The 22,715-nt window shown below is 29.9% G+C and overlaps 1 protein-coding gene across 4 annotated transcripts in view; it reads right to left on the reverse strand.

Moving 5' to 3' along the window:
* LOC105367499 (T-lymphocyte activation antigen CD86) overlaps positions 1-22,715 on the reverse strand; it is a 423,881-nt gene that overhangs the window by 117,556 nt on the left and 283,610 nt on the right. For 2 of the 4 annotated variants that reach the window (XM_011506238.1, XM_011506237.1), the window contains exon 3: positions 10,149-10,359. In XM_011506238.1, the coding sequence (XP_011504540.1) occupies positions 10,149-10,359 (211 nt within the window). Of the gene's footprint in view, positions 1-10,148; positions 10,375-22,715 lie in introns of all 4 variants that reach the window. The other 2 variants (XM_011506236.1, XM_011506235.1) reach the window with 1 other exon arrangement.

Raw genomic sequence — 22,715 nt, forward strand, 5'->3', positions numbered from 1 at the left:
TCCAAACAGTACCAGTAAAATTTCATTATTAAGCATTATTATTCAGCATCTTTTTCTAAATTTTTACTTTCTCCCAAATAACAAAAATAATTAGCTAATGATGAATACGAAAAATTTTTTTTTATATTTTATTCTTTTATCAAGGATATATATATATAGCTAATCAACATTATAAGTTCTTAAATAATTTACGAAAATATAGGTGTAAATACATCTTTAATTTTTTGATATTTTAAAATTATTGTACATTATAAAAAATATAACTAAATAATATATTCTCTGCATTAAGTAGTTTGTTCTACTTTATTTTTATATGTGCTAAAATCATACCAAACAGTTTTGTTTTATCTTGCTAAAAACAGCTTTTTTTTATAGTCGTACTTATATCGAAAAAGGTTTTGTGAAGTTAGATCTAATCTATCTAATGTGAAATAGTATTTAATGTAAAAATTGGTCGTTATATGAAGCAATAAAATATATTTATTTAAACAGTCTAATATTTATAATACAATAGTTAACAAAATCAAATAATTAATTATTTATATTCATGCATGAACATACACACGTGCGCGCGCGGCGCGCGCACAGACACACACACACAACCATATGTATATATATATATATGTGATAATAATGCGCGGTATAATGAAAAAATTCGTATATATGTACTAAAGAAAACAAAAAGAAAAGTTAAGATTTTACTTTAGAAAACTTACTTATTATGGTATTTTACAGCATGTAATGCATTTTTGCAGTACAATTTTTATCTTATACTATATATATATACGATAAAAATGATATATATATATATATATATATATATATATATATATATATATATATATATCTCTCCAAGAGCATGCGTAAACATATATATATATATATATATATATATCACTAATGGCAAGCGTAACCACGTATAAATACTTGTATTTACACATCGAATTATACGATATGTGCAAATGAAATTACTCATAAATGAAAAGTTAATATTCTATAAACACGACTTCAAGAAAGTGTAACATAATGAAATTGTCGATAATGTGGTATCGACATCATTCAAACAATAATTTATATAGCGTGACGACAAGCAATCGCTAACTAACTTTTTTTATTCATATTTCGCTCTACAGAAATAGTTATAGTTGTAATACAGGAGTACTACTATCAATATAACAATTCCTTAGATCCGCATGGAAAAGAGGGTAAGTCGGCCGATCATATTTGTTAAGCATATCTATATTCGTATCCTGGGACACAATGATGGGGTTATCGCGCACGAGTGTGCGTGCGAGCGTGCAGGTTTAGGTTAGTAAGTGTAGCCAGTCATTATGCAGTGCTTTTTTTTTTTGGTCTTGAGAAGGTGGTGGTGACGAAAGCAGTAGCAGCCACGGCCTCAAGTTTTTACTTTATACAGATAGAGGAGGGGGGAGGTAGAGGAAAAAGAATAAAGCTATAGGAAAGCTGGATTTTCTTTCCTTTTTTCTAGCAATGCGCCAACAAGTCTTCGTGACGCGAAGTTTGCTTTCTTCGTTAGTGCACGACAAAAGAAAAGTTGGAGAACAGGTGTGTCGACTGATAAATTAAAAATAGGTTGAATTTGTTTCACGGTTATTTATTCAATATTGTTTGTTATTGCAGCGCTTGCGCAATTTAGGAAGGATGGGATTAGATTCGTGGAAAATTGTAAAAGATATGTTCTTCTAGAAAATTTTTCTATAATAAAATTTTACATAAATGCGTGAAAATTTGACGAAGTGTAATTAATTGTATTTTATATATTTAATGATTAACATTATAATTTTTATATTTTACGTAAGTAATGTTGTATATTTGTCTCATTAAATTGATATAATTAGACATAAAATAATTGTAAGTATTGATTAGAATTTTGTTGATAGTATTATTATGTTCCTTATAAATTGACATTGTGGTCGATAAATTTGTAATAACTATTTGACTTCGAATAGATTTATAGAAAAATAATAATTATTATCTTTACCAAGATCTGTCATTTTTATTATGGACATTAGTGATTTAAAATGAATCTAAACTATTGTGGAATTAATTAAAAATAATTATACGTATTTGTGATGCATAGATATACGTAATAATTAAACTGTAATTTTCATTAAGACAAGTTGTTAAGACAAGCTCAATATAAATAAGAAAAATTAATGGATATTTAAGGTAATTTATAAATTTTTTGAATGTTCGTAAGTTATGTGATCGATCAATTCTGAAAAAGAAAAAAATAATAATGCAATAATAATCTTAAATTATTTGAATGTACCATTGTCGCAAATAACTAAGGTACTTCTAGAAAGTTTATTATCTATGTCTTGAAAAATAATTTTCTGATTTAATCATATGCTTGTAGTTAAAACTTTTCGTATTATTTTTTTCTTAAAATAATGAAATAATATACGACGATCATTTCCAAAACAAAAAATTTTACATTCGTATTCTTAATATTTTTACTCATTATTTATGAAAGCATTCGCTTTATTCATACAAATATTCATACAATAAAGTAAATGAATAATCAAAGTTCGAATTGACTGTACTGAGAAATGTTGTATGTACAATTAATAGTAATTAGATAGTAATTATATGGTAACTGGATTTTAATGTTGGAATTAATCCAAAAAGTATGCCAATTTTTAGGCTCTAAATCGAGAAAGATCATGCAGTGTAAATGACAATTCATGTAACAAAATATTGACACATACATATTGCCGAGTTTGCCAAAGCATCAGAAAACAATTCTCCGAAGAAGAAGTATTTTCCACTATTGAATTCCACCGTGTAAACAAATTACTCTTGTTGCGAGTAAATTGCCGTTATAACCCTTCATTTAGTGCTGTACCAGGGTGCTCGTATGATATAGAAATTGAAGAATCGAATGAAAATAGCTGTGGTGAGGGATATCGCTGTACTTCAACTGCATCACTGTTCTATGCTTTCGTGTATGTATGCGGCGCACCGAGAAGGCCATGAATTCATTGAATTTACCTTCGTAACGTACGTACGGCCGTACTATAGTTGCTCAGCAATAACGTACGTTGAGCGAATAGAAAAGAAAAAAAATACTCTGCTGATGACAGTCGTGAAATGGACGAAAACGCCAGTATGTCAAAAAAAAAAAAAAAAAAAAAAAAAAAAAAAAAAAGAAGAAGAGAGCACGATGTAGTGACCACTTGGAGCGTCTGCGCGTTCAAGTGGCCTACTTTATGTATTTCTCGTGTTTTACTTTTTTTTTTCTCTCCGCATCGATCGCTTCCCCATTCCGTGATGGAATGGATGAAAACAAGATGAAAAACGTGCAAAAGATCAAGCGTAGCACGTTTTATAAGTTAGGGTTAATGAAACTGGAGAAATTGTAAACTTTAGAATTGAACGATTTTTGCACTTTTTGGATTTATGATCGAAAACTACTCGGCAACTAGAATCTTTATATTTTAGTTAAATTCCTTTTTAATTGAACATTCGTACGATGAATTTCGAAAGCTACGTAATTCGTTATTTTTCACTCCAATGGACACATCTTTTTAATATGTATTATTGGTAATAATGAAAACTATTAGTACCGTTATTACATTATTTATTATTGTTTTTGGTGTTGTGCTTATAAGGTGTATGGTGCTTAATAATATTAAATTGTATTTTCTCCTGGAATGTATGAATTTATTATTATTATTATTATTATTAAATATTAGAGCTTGTAAAATTGGTTATAATTTCATGTTGTCGATAGCGGATACATTTTTATTTGATTATTTGTAATGAAAACTTTAAGGTTCTGTAATATATTTATATACTTTTTGTATTCCGAAAAAATTATAATTATGTATTTTGATGATTTATATTGTTAATAAAGATTATTATATTAGTTCAAGAATTTTTTTCATAATAATTCAGTAAAATATAAAAAATTCTATTATTTGCGTCGCTCTAATATTCTACAGACTTCATTGTGCGTATAATCATAAAGTTATTTTATTATTATCTACTTTTAATGATTATATACAGGAAAAATTACAATTAGACTTGGAAATCTTTCATTTGAAGAATTCATAAATTAAATATTCATAGCCAATTACTAAGTAGATATTCTAATATTTTTAATGTATGCTAATGCGTACGATGTCAAAAAGGAAACAGTTTATATATTTTTAACAATTTTTTTTTGTTTTTCGTTTTTTTTTTAAAGGAAAAACGTTATTTCAGCTTAAAATTACGTATATCGACAATATATGTTTAAAGTTATTCAGCTCAAGTGACGTGCATAAATCTAGAATTTCACAAGGCTTGAAATTACGTATTTATATTAGAAAAAAAACTAATGAAAAATATAGGTATTCATACCTCAAAGAGGAGCGAGAAATTTCCAGTATCGAAATAAACATGTCGATACTTTCTATATTCATTAGCAATCGCGTCTAAAAGCAATATAAATAATTCGACCGATTATTGTACTAATTTTAATGTAAATGGATATATTTTACAGCATTTGTACAGGAGCACAAAGTGATTTTCATCACTATCGTCTTTTCGACATTCATTACTTTCTCTCTTTACCGTATGTTCTATTATAAATTATTCCAGTTCATTGGTGTTAGATCGATCAAACGGCATAATCCCTCAGATTTCCATTGTTTTTGGATGTCCTGGATCCTCACTCTCTCTCTCTCTCTCTCTCTCTCTCTCTCTCTCTCTCTCTGAAAACTTGAGAAAAACGCGCTTGAGCTAATCCACACACACACATCTCTCTCTCTCTCTCTCTCTCTCTCTCTCTGAAAACTTGAGAAAAACGCGCTTGAGCTAATCCAGTCCCGACTTTCAGCGTGCGAATTACGCCGTTCATCCTCTTGATTTTCGTTTGAAGCACCGACCATACCAGGATTCCACTCCATTCGGACCAGTTCAAGCGTGTTGAGAAGGCTTCTTTAATTTCGTTGTTTTACTATTGATCCCAGTGCGGAGCTTTCGCCGGTTTGTTTATAGCACTAGAAATTCTAGATGGGATTGCGAAATTGAAATTGTGGCGCGTTACGTTTTGTATTTTACTTTTATTTTCTTCTCTCTCGTTTTGTTTGCATTGTTTATGTTTTAGGCGAGTCAAGTTTATGAATTTTAAAGCTAAAAAGTGACAATCACCAACGCGGGAGCGGGATTTTAAATTTTGGTGGCATTGAATAATGGAAAATCATGGTCGTGTCATGAATACTGTATTTGTGGATCCCATGCCATATGTACTATTGAATTATGTGCGAACTCTGTTTTTCCTTTTCCTTAGATCTTTGAGGGAAACAATTTCCAAATAACAATTTTCAAGAGTTTCAATGCTTCAAATAAAATCCTCAAAATATTATTCCATGTCCTGTCGTCGTGCGTCAGAATCGTGAAAAGTAAGGTTATGTTTTTCAAAAAAAGGCAAATTTAGTTCTCATTCCTCTCTCAATTGATAAAAATATTGACAATATGATGAATTTTTATTGTTCATTGGCGATATATATATTTTTTATATATAATTCTCAAAATAATGGTAATGTGGTGTTAGATATTTGTACATTATGCATAAAAACAATAACTCGTTGTTGTTTGAAATTTTACATTTCCATTTAATTATACTAAATCAAAATTTCTCATATAAATATTATTTTATCGTTATTATTTTTTTTCATTAACATACGATATTCTAGTTAAAACAAGTGAGAATACTGCCATAATAAATTGAGGATAATTAAGGATTGTTTTTTTTTTTTTTTTTTTTTTTTTTTTGATTTACAGATAAGAATAGTGGAAGTTTGAAATTAAATGTGATAATAAATTTATTGTAAAACAAAACTGCTTATGCGTCGGTCGCGGGCATATTACTTGCATTACGAGAGAAACTGATTCTTCCCTCGGTTCATCATCTCGTTGAATTATACGCCAACTTTTACGATTACTCCTTTGTTAACAATGGGCCGTAAAAAAAAAAATATACATAGGCTTTAGTGTCCTCGTAGTAGTATGATTCTTTACAAAGACCATGGTGCGTCAAATATTATTCGCCTGGGAAACGGCTGTTCCTATTTTTGCATGAGCTCAATACGACTGTACGTAAGTATAATATGCACACCTTTCTACAGGTATAACTATGTCGTAAAAATGCTCTTTTCTCTTCCCATTGGTTTAAAATGGACACGTTGTGTTACTGAACGAGTTGCGGATTCTCGATTGATGAAAGACAGATGAGAACAAATTTAGCGGATGGCACGGCGATCGTTTGTGTAACATATCTCTTATTATTGGTAGAAAATACGGATACTAGGTATTTTCGGTTATGCATGCGTAATGTTAAAGAGAAAAATTGTTTATTAAAAAAATATTCTGCATATCTTTATACTCATATTTTTTTTTTTCTTAATTTTTTGGTATTGTTTTTATAATAAGAATGATTTAACTTATCGAAGGAATTATTATTTGTATGAAGAGTTCCTTGTTCAAAGCTCATTATTAGATAGGTTTTTATAATCTTTTAATACTAGTATTTTGTAAAAATAAATTATTTTTACAGCATTTTCCTGAGCTTGGCATGAATTTATACATGATTTTAAAAATGTTACGTAGTCGATAATTCACTTTACATCTGTAGCATAGTTGTTTATAAAGAGATAAAAAAGTTTATCAACAATCAATCACCAATTTTAAAAATTATTTTCATATTTTTAAAACGAGTAGTTTTTCATAAAAATATAATGTATTTACAATGACACAGTATTTCTTTTTAAAAGCTCTTTATTTTTCATGATTCAAAAAAAAAAAAAAAAAAAAAGAAGAAGAAGAAAAACAGGCAAGTGCAAATAAAGTCGTTTATAATTAATTTTATATTGTTATAATGAGTACTAAAAGCTAGAGTTTAAAAATTTATGTTTAAATCAAATGCTTTTTAAATCCAATATTTACTTTAATTTTTTCATAAGCTTTATAAAATTATAGAATTTTATAAATATATATATATATATATATATAGGTATTTGGAATTTAAATTAAAAATTGTTTAAAATATATATTTACTACTGGATGCTTATAATCAATTATATATATATATATATATATATATTTTGCTGTATTATTTTACTAAATATTATTTAACACTTACTAGTGCTGAATAATGCAATTTTATCAATTACGAACCTCGACGATTAAAAATATTTCTCATTTGATCAAACAAAATAATTAAACAAATTTCTTCATCGCTATTATCATACATTTTCTGTTTCTTGATGAGCGATGAATTCATATTTATTAATCATATTCATATTATCGTTGGTAATCGCGCGAGTGCCACGTGCGCTCGCTCGAATGCAAACTTGTTTCGTTAGGAGGAAAACGAATGCCTTTAGTCATCCCATGAACGAAGACAGTAGACCAAGTTTCAATAGGTAATCTTGGTGTGTCCCACTTGGCTATTACGAAACTTCTATCGAACGATCCGTATGCATTTCTGCTCAATTTCTGAACGTCAGCATGACTTGCAAAATTAGTTATTGATTGAGAACGTCTTATTTTATTTATTTTTGCGATTAATTGTAAAATATTGATGAAAAATAGGGAGCCTTGACATTTTATTTCTTATATTAATAATGTACTTGAGGCAGATGGAAGGACCTTTATGTGGAATACAAATTTAAAATGCTAAAATGATTGGAACTCGTGATTTCTATTATATTCATTTCAAATTGATCTCGAGTAATTTGAAAGATTTATTATGCAGAAAAATCCACGAGCAACGGCTAGAATTTTTAATTACTGAAAATTAAAATATAATCCCTAGCATTATTATAAATCTAAGACATAATATTAGATATGTATATTCAGAATTCATGGATTTATTAAAATGAACAAAGGTACACTCGGAAGAACATTAGTTGGAATATTGATAGAAAGTAGTTGGTCTAAGTTGCTTGTCACGTGTTTTAAGTATTCTATGCGTTATTGAGACCGAGAGAGACAGAGAGAGAGAGAGAGAGAGAGAGAGAGAGAGAGATAGAGAGAGATAGAGAGATAGAGAGAGAGATAGAGAGAGAGAGAGAGAAAAGACCGAAGATAGCATTGGAATATCTTATACATAACTCCTTATTACTTTTTAATGCAGACGCAGGGTATTTGCGATGGTGTTTCTCTAAATATTCAATATAAAATCAAGAGGTAGAGTGAGCGACAAGTTTTGGATGAAATGATATTGATAATATATTGAATTATTTCTAGTATTGATATAATAATCTTTGTAGGGCAGGATGGCCAATTATTAATTGTAAATTGCTATATTACCAATAGTGTACGATTGTACGCAGAGGAATGAATGAATTGATATGTCGCTTGTGGATGTTTAGCAGAGAAGATTCATAAAATGTAATTATTTGATTGTTTGTGAACAAAGTTTTAATTATTTTTACGTTTATTGTAACGTCAGAAGTACTCAACTGTCGAGTCTATATACAAAATATGTATTTTCGATCGAGTATAATGTCGTAGTAAGGAGTCGGAATATATCTCAGTGAGGTGTAGTGTGGGTACTTTCCGTAAGTGGTGGTTCACTAGGCTGACCCAAGGAGAGACACCGACTTGTAAGTTTACGTTTAATATCCTTCTACAGGTATCCTTCTACGATATCCTTATCTTTACACCCCTATTACCATGTCACAGTTTCTCTTTCTTGATTATCATTACATATTAAATTTATAAGCTCATTCACGAGCCTATTTTACAATATAAAATATTTCTCGGTACAATAAAAAAATATATTGAGATGCTGTAATTGGTTATCAAGTAGTTAATTAAATGATTTAATCATCGTACAATAGAAAATTATTAGCATAGATCACATTTTGTATGTATTTATGTATTAAAGATTAACGTTGGTCCGAATTGAATATAATTGATTTGATATTGAATATAAATTTTTCTTTTATTCAATAATGCCATATTCAATTTTATTTCTCATGATTTTTGTTTGCTTAATTAATTACCATTACAAAACTTTCAAATATAAAAAAAAAATTCAAATATGCTTAATGAACTGAGCTTCGGATTTTAAATGGAATATAATTATGTATGTCATGAATTCAATAAGGTTTATGGATAGTTGTAATTATAATTTGATAATTTATGGACAATGGCTTCGATACATTCCATTATTATTGATGATTAAGAATATTATCACTTAAATATCGGTATTGTAATAAATACTCTATATTAATATAAAATCTACAATGAATATTAAATATTTTATTCATATCTTCTTTTAATAGTTAAAAATATAATAGTGGCATTAAATATTCATTCGCATAAGAAATTTTTAATTATTGTAGCAACTTTAAAAGCAATGAACAAGCTTAATGTATGCGCAACTTATTTAAATATCGAAAATGAAAGATTTGAGATTAGTAATTGTGTAATAGCTGTCTAATCGACACAATTATCTACATAATTAAAGGAAATATTTTACGATGTAAAATTTGTTTTGCAAATTGCGCTCACTCTATTTCAGTTTCACATCTTTTCAGCGAGGTTTTGAAATTTAATTCAAATTAAAAAATATACGTTATGCACACACGCACGCACGTACATTGAAATGTATTTTAATGCCGTGACTGAGAAAGTATTTAAACTCGAATAAAATCGAAAATCGAATACATATTAAAAAAGACCAAATATGTATTCCAATGCTTCTTTTATCTATCTGCACGTGACGTTAAACGATCTATATTAGTTTGAGGCGACGTGTTGTAAATGTGCATTGGAAAATCTTTAATTTCTTACTCAACCGAACGCTAAAGATCCTTGATACTCGTACAAGTTCGGGAGCCTAGGCGTGCAATCGACTTGGAAATTAAGAAAAGAATAAAATTAAATAGAAATGCAGCGCTTGAAAATTTGATAGAAAAGAATAATTTCGTTTAGCGACTCTTGTCCTATTTTGCAAGGGCTCCGTATACGTCATTTCTTGCTGAATGTAAAACTCGAAAAATAAAATGCTGCGACGTTTCGCGCTATCTCGAACGTGCAAACTGCTCTCCCCACAAAGGCCGAGGTAATAAAAATGTGAGATCACGCTGGAGAAAGGCATAAAAGTAGTAGCGATAGAAGAGACTCACCGACTACGTTGAGATGCACGAAGTGACTCATATGCGGTGTCGTGGACAGTTGGCACTCGTAGATGCCGGTGTCCCGATGCTGAGGGAACTTTATCTGCAGCACCCAATCGTCCGACTGAATTTGATGTATCGCCCGGAAGCGCTGGTCGTTCGTGTAGGTGTAGCTGCCGATGGTGAGCAGGTGGATGTCCCTGTGTCGCACCCACGACACCTGCAGAGCAGACATCTGTAATACATGTCCGGCCAATTGCGGGATTGTTTGTGCTGTTGCCGTTGCGTGCGCGCGCGTACGACAGCATTTTATTTATATGTGTATTCATACAACATTTGGGGCGTGATTTTTTATTTATGGGTGCAGGCCTTTCCCATAAATTCATTGATATTTTTAATGGAAAGCTGTGGGGGACGGCAGTGTTTATTTTTCTTATAAAGGCCAGCGCGTGTCTTTCTCAAATATTTGGATGGATTTTACGACTGGCTTATCATCAAGTCTTTAACGCATAAATTTCTAATGCATTGGGAATTTTGCCGCTGGGCAAGTGCTCGTGAAATAAACCTCTACTTTAAGTTTCTCATATTTAGAGGGATGATATGGACATAATAAATATCGTTGAATCATTTACTTAGCTTAGTTTTTCGAAAACGAATGTGAACGTCAGCGTGTAAATGTAATATTTATACTTTACACTTTCTGCACACGTATAATTTGTGCGTTACATTCGAACTTATTTTCGCAAGAAGAAAATAGCTTCTACAGTTTTAGTATCTCGAATCTATAATTCATTGTAGCTTTTAATACAAGATTGCGATAGTTGTTATATAAATAAATAAATTTTCACTTCACTTTAATCTTCACTGCAATCGCTTCATTGAATTTAACATTTATATACGAGTCGCAGTTTAATAATAATCAATTATAGTGTAGCAATGAGCTTAACGATCAATTATATGAATTAGTTTTTCTAAATGTCACGTCCCAATTATCCTTTCTACAATTTTGAATAAATTAGGATATGAGGAATAGCAGTGAAATCCAATAATCTAATATTGACAAGTTTTTTTTATGAATATTTTAATTATATTAGTTAATATTTTAGCTCGCTTCTCCGAGACATTATCGTCAAATTATCACGTACAATCTAAGTGCAATTAGTTAAATTTAAAATTATGAAAGCTTGATAAAGACTCGACATCACGAGGCTCACAAATTTATAAATAACACTTAATCATAAAATTATTATATGTTTTAAGTCATTGTTGCTATATAAGCGTAATTAATTAATTCAAATTGTCATATAAAGTTAAAAAAAATAAAAAAGAGACTCTATTTACGTATTAATTTATACGGTTAGATATTGTACACAATGCACAAAAAATGAGAATACTTGAAGAATTTTAGGCTTATTGAAAATCATAAGTAGTTCTTGGATATGGAAGGAGGGGTGGGTGGGAGGGTGGTAGGATGAGAATTTATATAATTTCTAAATAGCAAACAGTTAGTTTGGACAGATCACGAGTCGATAAATGTCATAAGTAAATACCGAGGGTTCTAAAATAACATGGAGGGATTCGGAGGGATGTTGGACGATTTGAAGTCGCGGTTGCGCGAGTAGTATCTGGCGAGAGTATAATCTCACGATAAAGTAAGACAGGATATTATTACCAGATATTAAATAACTGTAAATAAAATTGGGTAAGGCAGGGAATATGATGAAAAAAATTTACTTTCCTATTGAAATCTTTATCGATTATCCAATGTGAGTTGAGTTTATAAAATAAGGTTTCATGATACAACATTTCGTCTAATGATTCCACTCGGCCAAGTTACAGAGGGAATTAATTCATTATAAGTAAATAATTTAGCTAAAAACTTTACTTCCAAAGTTTCGTTTGAGATACTGTAAGAACACAATCTACTATAGAAAAGATTTTCCACCTCGGCAGAAACATACATAAAACTAACACTATTATTTACAGTATATAAAAGTTTCAATTTAAGGACAAATGTTTTGCTTGTTTAAAACAGAGGTTAAGTAAGATATTGATAAAATGCTATTAAAATTATCACATTTTACATTATTTATTTATCTTGAATAAAGCTTCAATAAACAATAAGAATAATGGTTTTAGATAAAAAGTACAGATATCAAGTATAGAGGGAGAGTAATTTAATTGCCCCTTTGGTTGTTATTATTTTTATTTTGCATACGTTGTATTTTCCTTTTTTTTTTTTTTTTTTTTTGACTTGGTAGCATTATTAGTGGATCACATAAAATGAACATAAACCTACTTATGTCGCTAACCTGACTTTGATACTTTTGTCATTTAATAGTATTAAATCTCGAAATCCTAACTCATAATATACAAAAAATAAGATTGAATTATTAATATTTCAACAATATTAAGCTTCGAATGCCATTATCGCTCATAATGTAATGTATTATAAAATAATCAAATATCCGTAATATGCAATTATTTATAGCGGTATTATTATTAAATATCGATCTTATAAATTTATTAACGTTTAATTAACTTGATTAATTGGCAGACGATGTAATCAAAAGGCACGAAATCATGCCTTTTTATTAGCAATATCCTTTACGTTAAACGACAGTTGAACATTACGATGAAATTATTTATGGAAAAGAGAGGGGAAATCAAAGTCAGTTTAAATATTTATATTCAAAGCAATATTTACACATTTAAGTGTGTGTGCGCGCGCGCGTGTATATATATATATATATATATATATATGCTTGAATGGCCTTTGAAGTAAACAAAGTCAAACTACACCAAATCCAGATTTAAATCTCAATCATTTGATAAGCAAAATATACGCTTTTGCGAGCTCAGAGACGCTATTCGAAGCTAGATTTTGATCTTTGATATTGCAATTAGTTTACTTTTATTCTCATGTGAAAATCGCATGATCACGTTAAATCAACGTGCACAGGATAATTGGAATTCGTATCCATCGATGAGTCTCCCTGTGATAATCGCCGATGATATCCGCTTATTCTTCGGGCGGTCGGAAATCCAAAATCAGCGCACATCAAATGCATTTCAAGCGCAAGCTTTAATTGTTCCCTCGTATTCGCACAAGCCGAGTCGAAAGAAGGGCGAAGCAAAATTCATTACAACGAAGTATTTCAACGGGCGAAAAGGCCGAGCCAATACGACAATCCACACGCGGTCCCATTTAAACTTTCAGGAAATGAAGACTTTCGGCGAACTGTCTCCGCGCGACAATCGATAACGCGGCCAGGAAGGGACGACTCGTACGAACGAGTTGACCACAATTAGCTCAGCGTTAATTAGCTCCGTTGTGCCCAGGATCCTGGCTAATTTACTTGCCCCAGCCTTACTTCGGGGCCAGGCGTGGGTGGGATGAGGGCACCGTTTATTATCGAATGATCCGGGAAACGCGTGGCCTCGGTCACTATTACGGTGTCCATGGGGTTCTCGCCGACCCCTCCGACTTAACCCTTTGCGCGCGAGATCCGATGCCGGGGACAGGAAATTAAATGTGCGATCCGTCATTTTTTCCCCCGCCGGCTTCTATATTTCATGAATTCTTTGTCGTCTGTGCTTCTGCTGGTCGTTCGCCTCTTCTTCGTTGCTCCTGACCCAACTCTACCACTTTTTCTCTGTCATTTTCTCGTTTGGATATTCTACAATCGAGCAACTTTGTTTTGATATAGCTGGCCTTCAGGAAGAATAGTTTCTCATAAAGCTCGAATGAAAGGACTATGTAAGAATGATTTAACTAGGCATATTTACATAGAGTCTTTATGTTGCGTTTCAATGCCTATTGATCAAGAGATTTCGATAATTTTAATCATTTTTCATTTAGTATGAAATATGAAAATATATTTGAGAAATAACGTTATTGTGTATTATAAAAATAAACTCAAGAAGATTTCCTTTTATTGTGGATTGCGTTATATTAATCGATGGAGTAAAGGGTCTTTTAATAATAATAAAGTTTTTTCGGGAACGAAGTAAGGATATATTTAATTTTTGGATTCCTGAATTACGAATTTATATATATAAATTACCTTATAAACTGCACTTTACATTTTAATATAAACGAAAAAATTAAGAAGAAAAATATAGCCGAATAAAGGATTATAGGTGGGGGGGGGGGAATAATTAAAGCTTAAGAAGGTTGAAGATTGAGGAAGAGCCAGAGAAAATGGAAGAAATTATGTAAAAGAAAAAATATATACTGAAAAAATATGCGCAGGGAAGCATATTATTTCTTAAATTAAGTTCTATAATTTCTATACATGTATGAAAAATTATTAGAAATTAAGTAATGAGAAAATATATTTTTAAAGTTTTTAATGAAATTACACCCTCTACTGCGCGCGCGCGCGCCCACACATACACACATGATTTTAATAGAGTAGCGTTTAATTAATGAACTATATCGATCATTCGGGAAAGCAGTTAAACAACTTAATATACGAAATATTAGAGAAAATTTCAGTAATAAATTTTCCAATAAGAAATATAATGAATAATTTTAATACAAAATGACATTGCCCTTAACAAATAAAAAATTAAATGATAAAGCTTAATTTATGTTATTTAAATTTGCTTTTAAACCGATGTCAAAAATACACATAACTCATTTTATTGAAAGGACATGATATTATATTTTGTTAATAGAATATACTGCTTTTCAATAATTAAAATATTTTATTCATTAAATATTTAATTTCTTTTTTTATATATAGTCAATATATAATATATATATATATATATATATATATATATATATATATATATGTATAAACTCATATAATTTTGCTTATTATCCAATTATTATCTATATCTTATAGATTGTAAATCGTTTATTTTTAATAAAATTAATCGAGGTATTTCGATTCACAGCGTTGCTCGATAAATAAGTAATAGAAAATAATAATTAGCGATCATAATAATTTACTCATGTTTTAAATTTTTCAGTTTAATGCGTATTTCTACATTTGTCAGAAATTAGAAAATAAATTAAGTAGGGTTACTTTTGTATATGCAAAAATTAATATATACATTTTTCAAATATTATCTTACTTCAATGTCATTTACACTCCCGAAATTATACGCAATTGTACAGTATTTTGAGAAAAAAAAATCTCTACACGAAGACATTCAATACAATTCAATTCATGAGAAGATAAATATAGGGAGGGAATAATTGATCGAAAATAAAATATGCACTGTTAGGACATTATGTCATAAAGATTAATGATTATATAAGTTATGGCGATGACTATACAATAAGAAGCGCAAATGTTTATTGAAAACCTAAGGTGAGCGAGGTAATGTGCGAGTGTAAAAAGTGAAGCGATTAGAATCAATATTTATTTGATTACTATATGAACAAGTAAATTTGATTATAAGAACGAAATATTTCAATCTAATCATTTGATTAATTGTTCAGTTACCCGTAATAGGGAATAGCGTTCAATAATAACAAATATGTAGAATAGTGTAATATTTTAACCATTTCTACATACTATTATGTCAATCGTTATTCTACCAATGCAAATGTTTTAATCTTTAAATTCAATTTCTAATTCAATAGGTTAAACAAACAAAAGTTATTGATTATAAATGTCATAAAATAAATCTACGTCCAGGTTAAAGTTGTGCATCACTTAATACTTAATATCATTTATGTGGGGCAGGAAGGAGAAGGAGTAGGAATGGAAAGAGGACGGGAATGAAAGTATTGGCACATGCGGTACTGAGAAAGTGGCAAATGATCGAGTTAAAGCTTTGCTGAGATAATCGAAAGTACTATAATAAAATTACAATTATTATCACTATCTTGTAGAACATTAATTAATGAATCTGAAGTGGCTATCTATTTTAAAAATAAGGGTAAAATGGTTTTTCTGTCAAGTCATTAAGGAGCAAAAAGTCATATGTAAATTGTACGGCGATTTAATCGAATTTCAACTAATATAGGATTGTACTTTCTCGCGTGTACTTGTTGTTATTCAGTACTATATAGTACGAAAAATAAATTTAACTCGTGCACAAAACTTTTGCATAGACTTCAGTGAAAATTATGTGTTTACACGCGACTATGACGAAATCGATTCAACCGCTGGTCTCTATTTGTAACTTCATTTGTTCGTGTATGAAAGTTTACCTTTGCCTAGACGCGGAAAATTAGAGTGATTTATTTAGCGAAGAGTATTTTGAAGTTAATTGCTTACAGAGGAAATATGAATTATAATTTTCCTTTGACACTTCTTTGGTATGTTTGCTTTTTATGCTTGTCTGATGTGTTTATATTTTATACTTTTATTTCAGTTGCGTTCTATTAGTGATGTTCTCTAAAATAGAAATTTACCCGGTATTTTTGCTGTAATATGAAAGTGCTTTAAATGTAGATTCATTAATAAAATATTGTTTTGATAAATCTATGGATGAAAATGACATAATGAAAAGATATAATTGTAATTGCTTTTAAAATTCAAAGTATTAATAAAATGCTTTTAATCATGAAATTAATACAAATGAAGCTGCGATATATCGATGAAAAATATCTTTTATAACCTATGACAAAAATATAAATTCAGATTACAAAGAATAACATATTATTCTTAGATATATACAGATACATAACAAAAAATATAAAAAGATAATAATGTAACCAGTTATTATTATTATAATTTTTTAAATATAAAAATAATTATCAAATGTCGTTAATTAGGAATATTATGAAAATTTTTAATAATTTTAATATTAATTTATACACATGTACCATGTATTTACCATTAACTATTCTTCATTCACTATAAAATATTGAATTATTTTCAATAATTTCCATGTCTTTTTACATATACTTTCCTTACGCAAGTTGCAAAAGTTCATTATATAGCTCGCTGGTACGTACGTAATATCAAAAATAATTTAAGTAAGTAATAATAAATATTTTTCTAATAACTAAGAAAAACGTCATAGAGATATGATTTATTTTATGAAAATACGATAATATATATATATAACGATAAAAGAATATATATAAACGAGAAAAGAAGAATTTCGGTTTGAAATTTAAAGACTAGTGTTGTTGAATTCACTCTGCTTCCTAATATTCTTAAATTAACAAGCTTATTTCTTCAACATTTTCTATAAATTTATGTGCATCCTTGGTTGTGCTGATCAATGCATTGTTGATATTTCATAGCATTACCCGTGCATTTACTCATCGGCATCGCAAATACAAGTAATCCCTATAAGACGTCACGTCAAGGCGTTAATTCTTCATCGCATTTTCTTGCACTTCAATAAAATTTTACTCTCAATCTTAATCAAATAGCCTTAATACTATTTTTTATCTCGATGATAACTCAAGTAAATTCGTACGTGAATAAATTTCCTAAGATTTGTTATTATTGAAATTTTATGATGATTTAAAAAAATATTTTTATTAAAAAATATGAATATTCAAGGGATCTAATGTGATTAATCAAGTTAAACGCATTTTAAAAATTTACTAAATTCAATGGTTTGAGAATTAGAAACCGTCGTGACGTTAATACCGCTATAATGCGATCAGCGAGACGTATTAAATATTTTAATATTCAATACTTATGGTTATTTATTCAAATTGCCGCATTATATATTTTTAACATTAAAAAATAGCTAAAAAGCCAAGGCGGATAGATTGAAATGTGCTTTTTATACTTTGGAATGTTCGAAAAATTTTTCCTGATATAATGCTTTACGGGCTGGCAAGCATTCTTTCTTGCATTCTAGCATGAATGAATTCAACATCGAATTCTTTATCCGTATTTACCAATTACCATAAAGCATTTTTAAAATATTAAGTTCCTAAAAATATATTTTACAATATGTATGAGGTATTTCTATAAACATTAAACTTTTACAAGATTTTTCAAGAGAAGTAGCTAGAGTCTGTGAAATGTTATTAATTATTATAGCCCTCGAATAAAACTTTTTTCATTTTAAATGTAAACAAACGTAAACAAAAATGGCCTTTAATTTATTAGATAATCCGCAGTTTAAATTTAAAATCAATTGATATGATAACGATTTTAAATAACAAACCATAATTATATTTTCCACATTCGTATAATTAACAATTTACAATATTACGATGCTTTTTTGTTTGCAAATTTACATATTTAAATGCGTATTCAAAATTCAATTCAATAGCAATAGAAGTAATTGTAATTAAGGGAACGCAAAAATTATATTTGATCATGTTAATAGGTGGATTTTAATTATATTAAAAGCTTTTGTGCCTGTACATATTGTATAAGGAATTATTGGTGAGGATATGAGAAAATATTAGGATATTTAAAGGGAGAATGATATTTAAAGGATTCTCTATGGTAAACGCGAAGCGTAATTTTATCCTTTATGCATGTACATTGTTCTATCCTAATACTTACCTTGCGCACACGTAGAAATGTCCAACATCCTTTGTTTTTATACATGAACTAAAAAATTTGCATTAGCATGAATTTAAAATTTTTGGAAAAACCGTCCATCAAACTTGTTAGATTATTTGAAGAAAATTTAATTATATTTTACTATTTTTCTACCGGTTATCGATAAGTAAATTTAAATTCACTTAAAAAGGATTTATTGATTATACACGCGTTAAAAAAAGAAAGAGAAAAAGAAAAAAAAATTGTTTATCGTTTGATGAGTTTCAAATTTTTAATAAATTTTACATGATGACTGGAGCAATAAAATTCAAACGTAATTAATATTACATTATAATTCATCGGATATTGCGAAAGAACGAGCATTTTATTCTGCAAACATTTATTATTAATGAAAAGTATCGCTTGTGAATAATACAATTAGTACTGTAATTTTCATACTTATTAAAGATATTGGATATAAGATTCCAGAATTTTAGTATCCGTTATGTTTTAGCAAATATATTTTATTCAGAATATTTGTGATAGAAGCGTTTAGTCGTACGATTCTTTAAAAGAGCAACGTATAGAAATGTGTATTCGCAACCGCTTGAAAGCTTCTTCCTCGATTCAGCGAATTTCCGCCTCACGAATTGCCTTCGTTTCTTCTCATGTCCATACATAAACTAGGTTGAAAAGGAGAAAAATCGGCGGGGTGGCGGAAGGGGGGAGAAAAGAGAGAGAGAGAGAGAGAGAGAGAGAGAGAGAGAAAGAGAGAAAGAGAGAAAGAGAGAAAGAGAGAGAGAGTATATGGGAGTGGAGAAGAAAAGCAATTCGCCCTCTTATTGGCGAAGAGATGTCGGATAACGAATTGTGAAGTCAAGGATATAAGGAAGGGACCAGTGTGTGAACGATCTATACGTTGAGGCTGGCACCGCAGAAACGAGCTACTGGGTTTGTATATACATAGATTGGAAAGGGGGCGAGGGGGGTGAAGGAAAGGGTACGTGCGCTTTGGTCGAATGCCTCTTTGTTATTCAAGTAGGTTCTCCTCGACGCTCCTAGGCGTTTTGGTCTTACTTTTCGTACTAGATTCCCCCATCCCTCCCATCGCCCCACTACCGTACGTTCACCACTTTCTCTTCTTCTGGTACCTTTCTCACTCTGCTCATACGTATACGAACTACGTCGAGATCTCGTCGCTCCAAACGAAACACACCGCGAAACATCAACCGATAGGCTCTCAGGACTCATGGCGGGCTTTTCGTTACGTTTACCTTTTTTTCCTTAATATTTTATTAGATTTTTTTTCTTTTTTTCTCATTCTCAGTCTCACTCATTCACTTACTCACTCTCTTTCTCTCTCTCTCTCTCTCTCTCTCTCTCTCTCTCACTCTCACTCTCTCTCTTACTCTTCTTAGTTACTGAGAATACGAAGATACCGTGAATTTTTTTTATGACTTTTGGGCTTCTCCCCAAGAGGTATAGAAGTATGGCAATTTATTAGTGGTATTACGAGACCTATTTAGGATACTCGGTTCGTTCAAATTGTTAGGTACTTTTTTTTTGTCTTTGGAAATTTGGAAAATTGGAGCGACATTATTCTAGTCTATTAGAGGGCTTACGTCCGTGTATCTACTACTTGAATTGATTTTTTAATGTTCCGTAGTTTATCCGAGTTAAGTCTTTTTACAGATTTTCAGATAAAATGGGCGCGGGTAATATGATCTTTAAATGTCTTTAGTAAAGATTATCGAAGAATATTATTCGCACATTCAGAGTTCCATTTTCATGTATACGAATGTTTGCATTCAAACAGTTTCCCCGCGAATAGGCTTTATTCAAATTTTAAGACTTTAATGAATTATCAAATATACGACTCATAAGTACATTATTATATAGGACGAGATTTACTTTTGTTAATTTATACGTATTATATTTTATTTAAATATATGCGGAATAAAAAAGAAGTAACGTTCGAGATAATTTGTAAAATATTACGGCATATCTATTCCTGCACGAATATGTGTACAGTCAAGAAATAAATATAATGTTTTATTTAAATAATGCTATTATGTGTAAACGAATTAAAGTTAATTCTAGAGTATTAAAATTTTTCTTCCACTTAATCACTAATAATAATACGAAAAAAATTATCAACTCAATAATTATGATATCAATGGTAATACTGTTTGAGTATTTTCTACTGCTGGCACAATTTTTAATGAATATTATCGTGCTTTATATCACTTTCAACTAAATTCTGAAAAAGAATGAATGTAAATGTGAGTATATATAGGACTAGAAACAATTGAAAAGGTTATAATTTTCACAAAATCTTTATCCCCTATAATTCGTTAAAAAAATTTTATTCTTCACGTTTACAGCATATCAGGCATCAGTTATAATGTTGATCAATGGATGATTAAAAATACTTTCCTATTATGGTTTTTAAAATAACAATGATGAAAGGATATAAGGCATGAAAGATATTTAAAAGATTATTTATTTACTTATATCCTTGGAACATGTTAATTTTACATAGTAGTTGCATCACAATATAAAAAAGGATAAAAATTCGTTGGAACCGAAGCGGTGATTTTAATTCACATTATAGCTCAGCACGAGAGATCTGAAAGTTGAATTTGAAAATTCCCTTATCTCCTCGCCTGAGTCTATCAAGCTTTGTTGTTCAAACGAAGCCACTTTACGACGGTCCTTCTCCAACTGCCTGACAAGGGCGTAGCGACTCCTAATTCTCGAGTATCCGGTTACGGCCGGTAATTACAGGACGGTTGCCGTACGTTAAAAGACGACAGATGACCCCCGGACTATCGCACATCCACATACACACTAACGATTGAAAGTTACTCTTTGCTTATGTACATATTCGTGTATATGAACGATAAATTCTCAGGCTTGAAGAGCCAGTTTCCTCATCGCCATACATGCCGAAATTTTGTCATGGGTTTTTACATTTATACGTAGATTACTTTTTAGAGGGTAAGCACGGTTATCGGAGACATTACCGTAAGGAATTCGTTATGTGTGCCGTAGAGTGCAGATGGAACAAGTGCCAAGGTATTTCATAATATGGCTTATCGTAATATTAGCCTATCAATAAATAAAGTTTTCGTTGCTTAGGAAAAGGAGATTTATGTAAGGTTATAATTTTGTTTTTTCAAAAGTATAGGACGATATTATCTTTATTATTTAAGCTTTAACATGAATATTATTTACTATTATTAATATAGATCTTTAATATTGTTAAGCGTTAGTTACATCAAAGCTGTAAATAATTTTTATCTAGTAAGAATCGAAAGTATGTTATGTAACATCTTTTCTATGCCTTGGAGTATAAAAAAAATTTGTTTTAATAAATGGATTTTATAATTTCTTGTAATAGTTATGCAATAATTTGCAAAGTTATTTTTACCCAAATTTATGAAATTTGAAAGTGCGCGAAGTTTTGACAGAATTCTCTTGTTTTAATATAGAAATAATTAACAAGGTATTGTTTGATGCTTCACAGAATTTTAAATGCATAAAAAAACATGTTGGAGAGATCTGGAAGGTATTGTATTTTAGCTGTGGTAGGAAAAAATTTCATGTCTATGTTCTTGATTCACTTTCTTTATTCATTCGAGGTTATTTATAAAAATATATATAACTCATGGAAATTATTGAACGATGCTCGTTCATGAAATTTATTAGAAATGATTATAAATTGGCGCTAGTAAATTCTATATTGAAAAATTAACGTTCCATTCACCAAATAGTAAATTGATATATACTTTTTACAAAAAAAAAAAAAAAAAAGTATAAAAAAAAGAAATAATCGCTAAATAAATACATTGTCTATTATTTTTCTAAAAACGTAGTCTCAGCTTATTAAACATATATATATATATATATATATATATATATTATGATTTTATTTTCTTTCTTCATCTATTTATCTTAAAATTATAGATACATCAATGTAATATAAAAAGGTCTCTTACTAAAGCTAAAAGTAGAAAAAAATGTATTTCAACCTTAATATTCATATGCCTTTAACTCGAACCTCAGCATCGGTAAATCTACCCACGGCAAAGAAGTACTAAATAAGTGCGCCACAAAGAAACGAAAAAAGGAGCACACAACAAAG

Source organism: Ceratosolen solmsi, unplaced genomic scaffold, assembly GCF_000503995.2.
Source record: "Ceratosolen solmsi marchali unplaced genomic scaffold, CerSol_1.0 scaffold7, whole genome shotgun sequence".
In the NCBI taxonomy this organism is placed as follows: Eukaryota; Metazoa; Arthropoda; class Insecta; order Hymenoptera; family Agaonidae; genus Ceratosolen; species Ceratosolen solmsi.